This window comes from Aptenodytes patagonicus, chromosome 14, assembly GCF_965638725.1.
Source record: "Aptenodytes patagonicus chromosome 14, bAptPat1.pri.cur, whole genome shotgun sequence".
Lineage (NCBI taxonomy): Eukaryota > Metazoa > Chordata > Aves > Sphenisciformes > Spheniscidae > Aptenodytes > Aptenodytes patagonicus.
Window position 1 is genome coordinate 16,607,883 of NC_134962.1, and position 12,652 is coordinate 16,620,534.

At 39.6% G+C, this 12,652-nt stretch overlaps 1 protein-coding gene across 2 annotated transcripts in view; it reads right to left on the reverse strand.

The window, feature by feature from the left end:
* The window catches only part of UQCC1 (ubiquinol-cytochrome c reductase complex assembly factor 1), a 49,671-nt gene that overhangs the window by 15,924 nt on the left and 21,095 nt on the right, over positions 1-12,652 (reverse strand). For both annotated transcript variants that reach the window (XM_076351806.1, XM_076351807.1), the window contains one exon: positions 8,124-8,232. In XM_076351806.1, coding sequence (XP_076207921.1) covers positions 8,124-8,232 — 109 coding nt within the window. The remainder of the gene's footprint in view (positions 1-8,123; positions 8,233-12,652) is intronic.

Consider the following 12,652-nt stretch of genomic DNA (forward strand, 5'->3'; position numbering starts at 1 on the left):
GGTAACACAAAAATGACCAAGGACAAGGAAGGGGGAAAAAAACATTCAGAATGGGTGCAATGACTTAAGACCTTAAGTAATTGCTTATGTACTGCAAGTAAATGCCAAAATTAGGCATACCTGAAAACAGTAATACAGTCAGCATATCATAAAGCAAAGCAATCAATGGGGAAGTAAATTTTCACTGCACCTGACAAAACAAAAGTGTTAAGCAAGGAAGGCAAACCAGAAAACAGGACCATGCTCTTCTAACAGGATAGCAAGACAGAGAGAACACCACTAATTACCACAGTTGTACAGATATAAGCTTGATGAAGATCCTATTAGCCTGAATGCATTGGCTGTCACTGAGAAAACAGAGAAAAATTTCTCTTGCACACTGTGCCTCTTTCTTTCCTGGAAACAATCACTGTAGTCCATAAAGCTGCACTCACGTTTTGCTCTCAGAAACAAAGCAATGAAAATTACTAATCCTTCCCCAAAATAAAGGTTAGAGAAGAGATCCCAAGTACCAAACAGACCTCACTTGTGCCATCTGTGCCCTGTGAAGACAAGTCCAGAATTTGTGCAAAATGCAGCACTTCAACCACTCCTTAGTTTACCCAGAATTAGCATTTGGAAGCATTCAGCGGAAGCTGGATGTGTACAGAAAACCAACCAACCTCTCCTTGTCAGCAGCAGTTACCAAACACCATCTGGTACCTGCAACTACAGCCTGCTGATACAGGAGGAAGGGAACAGCCAGAGACACTACTGAAGGTGGCAGTGGCAGCTGGTGAGCTGGGAGAGCCAACAACAGCTGCATAGTGTTTTAATCAAAGCCACAACACATGCTGCTGAGTCTGCCAGAGACACGAGAAGAAGTTGTGCGAGGGGAAGGGAATGAGCAGCCTCTCAAACCCCTGCAGCACCTCTGCACCATATCAGAACCTTAATTGATGCGTATGTTACTGTCTTTCAAGACAGGCAGGCAGGCACCAAAAACATAAGGAAAAGTTAAGTTATTCATTCTTGAAGCGGAAGCAGAATGTATCAGTGACATTCTACCGGCAGTGAAAAGCACAAGCAACAATGTGGTTAAAATGTATTGGGAAGAACACAGAACCTCTCAATGGTTTGTTTGATCTCAGTTGAGGAATTCTGGGGCAAACTGCAAAAGGACAGGAAGCTGATAATGTAAATGTCCAAAATATGTAGCATAACAACGTTACTTAACCCTGCACTGACCACAGGCAAATCACAAATTGGATCACGAGTGGTACACAAAGCACTGGCAGGAGCCAGGCAACAGCGACAACATAGCTGCTACCTGTTCTGCTGAGCCTGGAGACTGCAGCAGGTTCTGTAAGGACCTTTTCCTGTTTCCACCATCATCTCTACACTGTCAGAACAAAAATTATGCAGTTGTGGTGAGCAGTAATTTCATTGCTTAATGTTTGAATTTTGGCAACTACACTATGTTCTGGAGAGTTTGAGGAACACGGGGCAGCACTTAACACCTACAAGCACTGCATGGTAAAATCAATTTTGGCACATGAGTCCCACTGGTGCAGAACGTGGGGAATAATGAGAAAGGTATTTCTGGAAAAGGTGCTATAAGGCAGCTTCCAGCGAACTTCTTGCAGGCACCAGAGGGAGGCACAAAATAGACCAAGGACACTACCTTACAGTAACAGGTTCCAACACATCTGGGAAATTTAAATTGATTTTTTTATGCCAGACTCTACAGAAAACTGGGGCAGGCCAACTGAAAAGAACCCAAGCACATGTTATACCTTGATTGCAACACCAGGTAACTTTGGCATGCCCCAAACATGCCTATATTTCAGCCAGCCAGGTGTGTTAGTTCCACAGGCACTGGTACTAGAACAACTCCATTAAAAACAACATGAGAAAGAGACTCCTATTTCAAAACTCCATGACCTGGTAAAGCTAAATTTGCATCGCCATGCATACTGTTTGTTCCAGACCTCATTACAGTCGAGATATTTTCAAGGTAACATTCCATACACATGCATTTTCCTGCATTATTTAAGTTATTAAGATTTCCAGAATCAAATTCACTCAATTTACTCTGGAACAGTACCTGATACTATTACTCATTTATGAAACAACAAAATACTGGAAACTTGCCGTGAATTTTCTAGCCCTTTGAGAAAGGATCAAGGGTTGATGAACTATTTCTTTTGTGATGTTCTTAAAACACTAAGTTCAGTTAAAACATATCATACAATGCCTGGTATCCTGTTAAACAAAAAAAGCACAAAAAACACCCTCAGCAATTTTGTATCTCACTACTTTGGCAAGTTTTTTTTTAAAAAAGGGAACACTATAAACTGTTAAGATTTTATATATTATGTTTTCTAAATAGTCAAAAAACTCATAACGTTTTTCTCCTTAAAATGTCCTACTAAAATTATACATTTCAAAATATACATAGACCATTTGAAACTAAAACTTTTCCTCTGTAGTTTTATAGGTTTTTAAAAACCTTTTTCAACTGTACTAAACACTATCCTCTATCTCATATCCCAATCCATTTCCTCAAACAAAATCACTACCTTCTCTATATTTTGCCTCAGTACGCTTCCTCCATCTCAACTCCCCCCTCCACTGCACTGCCAGAATACTGCATGCATGTTCCTTCTGCCCCAGCTCTGCCCCTGTTCTCCCATGATAATATAGTTTCTGTTCTGTGCATCTCAAATTGACTCCATGACTTCCCATCAGATTTTAGAGACAGGCTTGAAAAGGACCCCCTGAGTATTTAAGTACAGTAGCTTCCCACTGTAGGTGAATTAACTGCAATAGTTCATACAAAGATCAAGTTCTATTTTAAAATTTTATCAATTTTATGCCCTGTTCTCTCATCTTCTAAAGCCATTCTAGAATCTTACCTATCTCACCCTGACCATGATTTCTGAGTCTTTAGTTAGAAGTGTCAGACTTTTTGTTCTCCACAGTAAGAATAACTTAAACTGAGTTCTATCAAGTTTAGGAAGTTTTGTAGCTACTGTAATGTAAAATGGCATTTTTAATCATCTGAAGTCTTCTAATTGTGAAAAGAGTATCAAGACAGAAAATGGTGTTCAAGTTCACAGAGCTAAATTCTGCTCTCAGTTACACTGATGTGAACCATTATTGATTTTGATGGCATTACTTCAGATGTACACCAATGTAACTGAGAGCAAATTATGGGTCACTGTATATAAACAGTTCTAGCTAAAAGTACAACAAAGACTGTATTGTGCTATGCACAGCAGAGCCAATAAACGAATTCAAAAGACACCTAGATGTGTTCCTGGAAAAAAAGGGGGCAGGGGTCTAAGTGGTCTGGTGGGAAAACAGGAAAGTGAGATTAAGATAAATTAAAACAGGTTTGGCACACTGGGCTTGACAGCCCCTCCTATTCTTATCTCTTTTGCAGCTTTTAGAACATGTATGGTTATAAAATGAATTGTTATTTTGCACAGAAAAAAAACTTATTCATTTCAGAAGCAGAATGCCACCACAACACACAACAGAAACACTGTTAAAATGAGCCTACAACAATTTACAGGTATTTGAATAAAGCCTGATGGATCTTTCTAAGACAGCATGTGATTTGCACCCAGAAGTATTAGGATGGGGTTCTTGGAAGAGGGGGAGGGGGGCAGGGAAGGGGTGTTGGGTGGGGGGGGACTTTTTTTTTTTTACCCTCATATCTATTGTCTGATTATCAGCTGAAATCCCATTCCAGGGAACTCCAGCATCTACAAGTCCTTCCGATCAACTCTGCGGCTTCATCTAAAGGTATTAAAATACACTTAAACTTACAACAACTGCTTTTATATACACACAGTTACTAAAACACAATACTCAGGTCAGTAAGGTTAACATTCAGGTTGCTGAAGAACTCTGTTAGGAAGACAAATAGCAGCAATTTCTAGCATTGACTGAATTCCCCTTACAAACTGATTCGGCAGCTGCCAGTTTGCATAGTATAAATCTACTCACTGCAAGCCACAAGGTGGAGATCTCTGGCAAAGTACGATCGAAAGGAAGTCTTTTACCCAGCCTAATGTTACTATTAACACTTTGAGCCATTGCATCAAGCCAATTTTTCTGTTTGTTTTTAAAGTTTGATAGAAATGTCACTAGTGGAAAAATTAAGTAAAGAGCACTGGTTAGCCACAGAACTGGACACACCTGGCTGCAAACCCACCAAAAGAAACTGACTTCATTAGTACTAGGGACAGCAGAGTAAAATTTATATCTGAAATATGCCTGCACCAGTAGAATTTGCTGAGGCCACAGGCTCTCTGTGTGTTTTTACAGCTGTGTCAAGTTTTGGTTTCTGACTCTTGCCGACATTCAGGAGTGCTGAAGGAGCTCAGGCTAACAGGTCCCAAAACTTTGTAGCTGAGATTTAGATCTCAGCAATTTTAACAACCAGGTTTTGAAATAACACAAACTCCATTTGGAGTTGGAGCTGATGTAAATTAGTAGTTAAAATGCCTTACATTCTATCACTTTCGGCTCCAATGAACTTGTATATTTAAGAGCAGATGGCATATTTCAATAAAGCATCAATACCAATTCAAGAATATAGTATCCATTTTCTGCATCAAGTGTTGGAATTGTTGCTAGATATGGAAATGAGTTGAAGAACTGCAGCTTTGTCTGTCAACAAGTTAAACTAATTGCATCCAATTAGCAATTTCATACAGGTGCTCTGTCACTTATACCACAATACAGGAATGTACCAATTGTAGTTAAATATTGACCTTTGATACCCTGCATGAGAGAAAAAGCAGGGAATGGAATTTCCTAACCTCCTAGGAGCTATGCAGATGATAACTTAGTGCCCTAAAAGTATTCAGTAAAGCTTCTTTTTAACTTACTTCTGAGAAAGGCTCAGATTCTGAAATTTGAAAGCATCAACAGAGGAACATTAATGTCATCTTTTTATCTACTATACTTATCTTGATACATTTAATTATCTTCTTTTGGAGGTAGAATATATACTGATTGCAGGACTAAATTACTTGAGAATAGCTAGCTGTTACACATATTCCTCAATCAGCTCACAAACCCTCTGTCATTACCTCAGCTTCTTTTTAAAAGAACCATTAGGGATAAATACATCGAGATTCATAAGTAGAACCTAACACCTAGGGTAACTGCCCTTTATTTATCACTTAAAACTCCTTGCAATTGCCAAAGCTGAGATGTGAGAAAGAGTTCAATCAGAGTACATTCATGTGAAGGGAAGGAAAGTAAGTGAAGAGCAGCGAAGCAGCATGGAAGAAACAGGAACTGCCCATGCAGGGACATGGGTGAAGTGGTATATTAAGCTAGGATCACTAGCACCAAGGAAAATAGAGCAATGACAAGGAGCAAGGGAACAGCTAACCTCTTCAAACATCAATGCATAAATTATTTTCATCTAACATACAATAAATACTACCAGAAGAAACTAAAAAGTTCATTCATCTTGACAAAATAATGACTGAAAGATTAGGAATAATTAAAAGATGAAAGAAAAAAAAAATCACAGAGATTATGAAAGCCCTATGCCTTCACAAACACTATGGGGAAGAGAACAGTCCTAATTTCCAAGTTTACGATCTAGGAGAGTTCACTGTGCTTTCTTACACACCCTTAGTGCCTGGTCTAGTTAGCTGTTACCTCTAGAGTTCACATCCTCTCACAAGGAGTCTCATTAAAATCAATGGGCCTCTGTGCAGCTAAACTATATTAAATATACACACAGATGTAACTGTTTTTGAGATCAAGCCTTTAAACGTGTACATACTTCGTTTAAGCATCAGCTATTGCCACATAAAAGCTATGTTAACACTAGGTTACGGTCAGAAGTATATTATAGGAATCATATTATTGCAAACTAAGCATGCAAGCATTATTACATTGTATGATCACTATTACAAACAAAGATTGCAAAATTTAAATTCAAGGATAAATTGAAAAGATGCCTAACCTGCCAAGGCAGAGAATGAATGGCATTCAAACAACTTAAGATCTCTTTACAGTTGCATCATACAGCAACCATACTATTATAATATGCATGTATTAACACTTGAGGCTCCAGATTGGATGAAAACATAAGGACACTGGTGGGTCTTTTTACACTTTGGGGAATTTTGGGGAGCAACAGAATAGTTTAGTTTGCAGAAATGGAAACCCTGTGCTTCCCTTTACAAAGAGCTGACTGTAAGCACTATCTTTTTTTCCCCTAAAGTTTACTGAAAAAAAATCTCGATACAGGTCTAACTTATACCGTGCTTCACGTCTGAGTTCTGCATGCTTGTAAGGGGAGCAAACAGCTAGCTTTGCTTCTCTTTGGTGTTTGCTTCTGCTTCAAATCCTGCAAGGAAAACTACAAGATGGCATTTGAGGTTAGTTCATATAAGGCAAAATTAGGGTCAAAAGGAACAGAGAAATAATTTTCTGTTCCAAAGCAGCATCCTCTCTGTGCACAGATGGAATCAAAAGATCCCTAAAGAGATTTTGGGGGGCTTTGGGAGGTGGGGTGTTTGGCTGAGTTTTGGGGGTTTTTTTTGCTTTTCAAGAACAGCAGCTTTAAATTTACACCCGGAACAAAGATCTGAGCTGTCTCCAGTTCCTACAGAAAGCAGAATCAACCACTGATATGACATGAAAGACATTGGATAAGGACAAAAATGCATAAGCTATTTCATTCAATCTTTTTCTCTGGTACTATCACCTAATTTATCTAGGCTCACTCACACTGTCTTATGGCATCTGACCAGGGAAATGGAGATTCCCATATTGGAATTTATGTAAGCCCATTAATGTAGCAAGAAATTCTAAGATGTCTGAATTTAGATTTAATCCAAAAGAAGATTAAGAGGATGGCTTGTCTTTAAAAGCAAGCTGTAACATAGTAAAGCTATGAAATTCACAACAACTAGGAAAAAAAAGCCACTGCTGATGGAATAACTGAAGTTACACCAGAATCAACACTTTCTAAAACCACATACAAAATAAGAGATCAGAGAGAAACTTCCTGAATTACTAATGTGATCGCATACCAAATCCTAACTCACTGGTTAATTCCCTTGTTTGTCACCAATAGGAATACCCTAGCAGCCTCTCCCTTGGTTATTTGGCTGATAACTAAGACTTGACAATATGCCATTATTGCTATATGAAAACTGTCACTTCTCTAACAGTCTGATTTACTTTAATCACAGACAAACCTCTACTTAATCATTGAACAATTCTTTTTTTTCCACAACACTGGAGATCTTTCCCAGCCCTATTCTCCCTGAATATAGGCATCCTCAACTGTATCAGGTCTCCTGTCACCACTGTGATACTGGGGTTATGAAAACTATCTCCTACTTCCACCACTTCTGCACTGCCTTCTCTGAAGACTATCACCAACACAAGGCTGGAGAAACGCACTTACAGACTTTAAGGCCAGAAATGACCATTACAAGTAACTAGCATAACCTTCCTCAGAATAGGCCAAAAAGATCCAACCTTGTTCTTCCTTCAAACTTGCAAATGAACTATCCTTGGAGCTACTCTTGCCTTACAATGTTTCTTTTGTGATAAAGACTAGGTATACTACGAATCCAAAATGAAAAATAAACTAATAACTAGTTATAGTCATGCACAGGAGCTTAACATAAAAACCTCGTCTCTTAACTTTCCTTTTACTCACTATCCTAGATACAGAGAAAACTCAAAGCTCTGCTGGAATTACTTAAGTTGCGGTTATACATTTGGCACCAGTCATGTTTCTCCCTACCCCAGCTGCTTATTCCTATCCACAAATGCCCATTCTGTTATAGCAGCATCCATTTCTGCAATCACATGGCAAACCACATGGAAAATTAATTAATTTCAGACAAATCTATATCTTCATCCAGGCCATGGTACAGTTTCAGAAACAAGGTCAGCAGCTCAATACAACAGGCAGTACAGCTGTGGGAACGAATGGTCAGGAATAGGGGCTACATATACCAGCTTAAGCTAATGAAGAAATAAACAAGCAGCTACAGGTTGATTCTTAGGCATTCTTCCAAGATATGTAAAGTTACAAAAGCATTGAAACATGTGAATCAAGATTATCAACACCAAAGATGACTTACCCCCATCACCTTACCACGCTGTTCAACATCCTCCCACATGCAGTGAACTATATAGCGACACATGTATTTTCCTGTGCGACCCTCCTGCTTCATTCGTACCAGGCACATCCTGCAAGAACATAAACACCAAATTCACAGCTTCTAGCTTTTCTTCAAATATAAAGAGTAAATTAAATATATTTCAGCTCATTTAAGATTCTCCTTATCGTATGTGTTTTTGTGATCAGGGAAAAAAACACATAAAGACTTTTTTTTTTTTTAAATAAACTATCACAAACTTTTCTATTCTGTACTCAAGAGCTTTATCTGCTGGATTTTGGCCAATCCAGCTACGAAAGAGTGACAGTGGACTCTATTCTGGCTGACAGTACTGTAATCTAAACAGTACTGCAACCTAAATTCCTCAGCCTTAAGAACATATCACCCTTTGGAGCAGGAACAAATGTCTTGTCTAATCCTAGGCTACAAGCCAGCTGTAATTCAGCTTGGTATACTAAAGTGCTGTAAAAGTCCGAACTAGCCAAGCTGTGAAAGCTTAAGCAAGTTACAGACTTCACCCAAATTCACGTTAGCAATGCCCTAAATTATTTCAACTACAGGGGTCTTTGGATACATATCCAACCACTTGGCAAAACCCCTACACACAGTACATGCTAGAAGAACTCACAAGTTTGTAAGTGCATTGTGGGATCTTAATGAGAATACCAGGTTCAGTTGCTTTACTTTTTTTTTTTAAGCATTAAAGCCACTTGAACTTCATTGCTGCTGTTCTGTCTAAAAAATAAATCATCAGAACAAAAAATTTATTTTGCCTCTTTTACATCTGTAAACAGCATGAACTGAAATACAGGTTAATCCTTCACTAGGTAAGAGCCCAGTCCCATCACCAGTCCCACCTTCTCTACCTCACTAATCAGCTCTGCTCCTGTGTTATGAGTCAGAAGTGCCTGTCCAGGATTGACTGAGTTACTGTGGATGAAGTGGTTACTGGAGCTGAAAGAAGTCACTGCTTTGCATAGACACGCTACAGGTGGGAAACTGCTCACAGGAAATTCTTCTCCCAGCTTATGTAAAAGCAACAGAGCAGAGCTGTTGGATGCCACTTTGAAGCAGTTGCGTACTAACAATAGTGAATGTGCCACAAGAGTTAAGAAGTAAAAATGATGATTTTTTTTAATCTGTTAATTTCTTCAGTGGACATAAGATCTGTGCCTCCCTACAGGCATTAATAGTATTTGGTGATCTGCAAATGCCAGCTCAACAGGGAGAATCAAACATTTGAAGCTTGTCTGTTGAGCTGACCTGTAAAAGGACAGATGCCAATCTTTATGATGGATTCTATCTTGTCTACTGATTAGTAAAGATTTTTTTAACCTGCAAAGGAAGCAAAACTTATTGCTAGCGATGAGTCACAGAGACAAAACAAACTGAAGGTAACAAAACCCTGCATTAGTCCTATGTTCTTTTTTCTGATTAGAACCATACATTTAAGTCCCATACAAGGGCCATTCAACTGAGACACCAAAATGGAAAGAAGAAAAGTCCATGGACCAGAATCTGATTTCTAGATGGGGAGCTTCTGAAAGTGACACTCGCATACAAGAGACAGCTCGGGCTCCAACACAAGCCAGGTGGAATGTGGTCAAAAGACTGGAGAGAGGGACGGAGGCATGACAAGTAGACCAATGATCAAAGGGTGGAGTGACTGAGAATCTGGGTAGAGGGTTGGTAGAGAAGGGGAAGGGCAGCAGTCAGCAAAGGGAATGTTGGGAAGACTGGCAATTTCTGTACCAGGAAACAGAGCTGTGTAAGGATTCCCAAGGTTTATATTGTGGCAGTGACGACTCAGTATCTAACAGCACCACTGTCCCAGCAAACAAATGCAATTAAGACAGTATCAAGAAATGAATCCTCATCTTGCTTACAGAAAGATGACAAAGCTTTCTGCTAAAACAATGGTCCAGAACTCAGAGAACAGCTGTCTAGTTACCAGTCCTTCCACAAAACAAATGCACAAAGAGCTTAAAACTTGTGTCTTTCTTCCACCAGTTTCAAAACCTTTGCTCCTCTTACGCATTTGCATAATCGAGCTGTATGAAAAAGTTAATTAATAAGAGTTACTGTATCCCAAATTTTTACCCACTCTTAACGAGTCAAAGAGAAAAAGACTCAGTTTAAAAGACTAACTTTGGGCTAAGAAAAGCATTTTTATACTTCTCTTGCTGAATACGCAAGCTCAGGAGTAAAAATAAAAAAAATTAAAAAGTTAAAAAAATAATTAAAAAAAAAAAAGAGTGGCTTGGCAAGAAAACCTCCTCCTGAGCACAAATACTGGTTCCTATCCAGTCTGCCTTCAGTGGTGGTGAAGCAGGAGGAGAGAGCAGTGCACAGACCAACAGCTAACAATTGGTCACTGATGAGCAGGACTGGAGTGGTGTTCAGAGTAAAACCTGCTACCCACAAAGCCTAAAAGGCAGCTCTGTGTTTGGATGCATAGTGCTGTCACAGAGCTGTTCTGCAGCACCACGAGTGAGATCATGGAATTTTGCAGTTTATTTGAAAATTTGGTAGTTTGTTACTACACCTGCCATCTGAGGTTTAAAAGACAGACTCTTTAAAGACTATAAACCTTCTAACTAGATCAACACAGTGTGAAGCATTTTATCGTTTCACTACAGAATCTGTTCTGTAGTTTAGTCAAATACTGACTCATCTTTGTCAAACCATGAAAGCAAAATTAGTCCAAGCTATCTTTAGAAAGCCGTCTACCTGACATTGGTTGGGTTGGATAATTTATACTGTATTTAAGTTATGCAGAGAGATTATGTTAGAAGAAAATTATATGAAAGGATGCCTGAAAAGGAACAGGAGCACCTACAACTCAACCCATCTTAGATGAGGTGTAGCAGGTTCCCACAACAGCCTCAGCTACAACACCTTCTGTCAGTATTCCCAAAGTGCCAACAGACTGGCTTGAACACCAGAAGCAGTAGTCAACACCACCCTGTCGACTGTTGTGAGGTGGCTCAGTGCCATGCAATCAAGGTGTGATAATGCATTATACTTCTAAGGGCAAAGCCCACTCAGAGCTTCCTGCTATACCCTGCACTTCGCCACTTGTTCCCGCTTCCTCAGTTGCTCCAGAGCAACTATTTCTGGGGCTGTTATACTTGTTCCGAGAAATTACTCTGGCTTAACACCACAAGTGTCAACAGCAATTTTGGAAGGCTTTATTCTGTTTAACCCATTCACAAATGGCCAGCAACAGGGGGGACAGGAGACGCAAGCTCCTGAATCGACTTTGTCATCAGCTATATGTTGTGACATACACTTCTATGAATAATGGTAACAAGGAGAATTCTGAACTTTTCCTGATTAGGTTTGCATGTTATCCGGTGCCCCAGCCTAGCAAGTTCACCAACTACTGTATTTACAGCCATGTACACATCTTTGCTGGGGCACAAGCTAAAAGAACTGAGCCTGGCTGTGCAGTCTTCCTCTCCCCTGGTGCCTTTGCTTAGGCCACGTAGCCCATTCCCTCCTGTTAGGGCAGGATCAACTAAATGCCTACGACCTTCCAGATAAACTTGTTCTTAAAACCTCTCTCAAGCAAGACACCTCTGATGTAATTTAGACCCCTTTCTCCCTGCCCTCTCTACCACGAAACACAGTTTATTCCCTTTCTTCTGAAGCAGCACATTTCAAAATGGTATGGTATCCTCAGTCTTCTCCATGCAAATCTGAGAAATCTTTTCCTGCAGGAACTGTTTTCTACAAACTTGGTGGTTCTTCTTCTCTGGACTCTCTCAGACTGATCAACACTTTCTCAAGTGCAGATTTCCTTATGAAAAATAATGCTCAGATGAATTCTTGCAACAGATCTGAGTCTTTCAGAACAGGAATTGTAGCACCACTCTATTTTGATCCTAAATACTTTAGAGATGTCACCGTACTTGGTGTGGTGAAAATATGAAGGGAGCTCTAGGTATGATACATCCTGCACCAAGACATTTCTTAGTACAGTCACCAAAGTCATCTCTTTGGCAGTTTCGTAACAGCTCTGGACACAGCCAATACTCCATTTAGACTGCCACTGCTTGGGAAAAGGCAAACCCAGCAGTGGAAATGAACAGCTTAAGATTTTCTAAAAGGTGTGGACTTCTAAATATAAAGAAAGAGTCTTCCTGACATCAAAGGTGTGAAGTAACAGAAACGGCCTATAAAAACATGACATGCAGGAAAGAATATTGATAGGTTGATTTTCTAAAGTATAGTTTTAGCACTGCATTGGAAGGCACTGGAGTGTATCTAAAGGAACATTATCTTGAAAGAAGTTAGCAGAAGCAGAGCACCTGAATTTCCCCCCTTTCTGACTGGAGGTAAGTAGGACAGCTCTATTCACAGACAAGAAACAAGAGCCAGAGATTCAAACAGAGGACCCACCAGAATCTGTAACACAAGAATGTATGCTCTGACAAGCACCTTAAGTCTATAAAAGGTGGGATACAAAAAGAATCGAAACGCAGTTG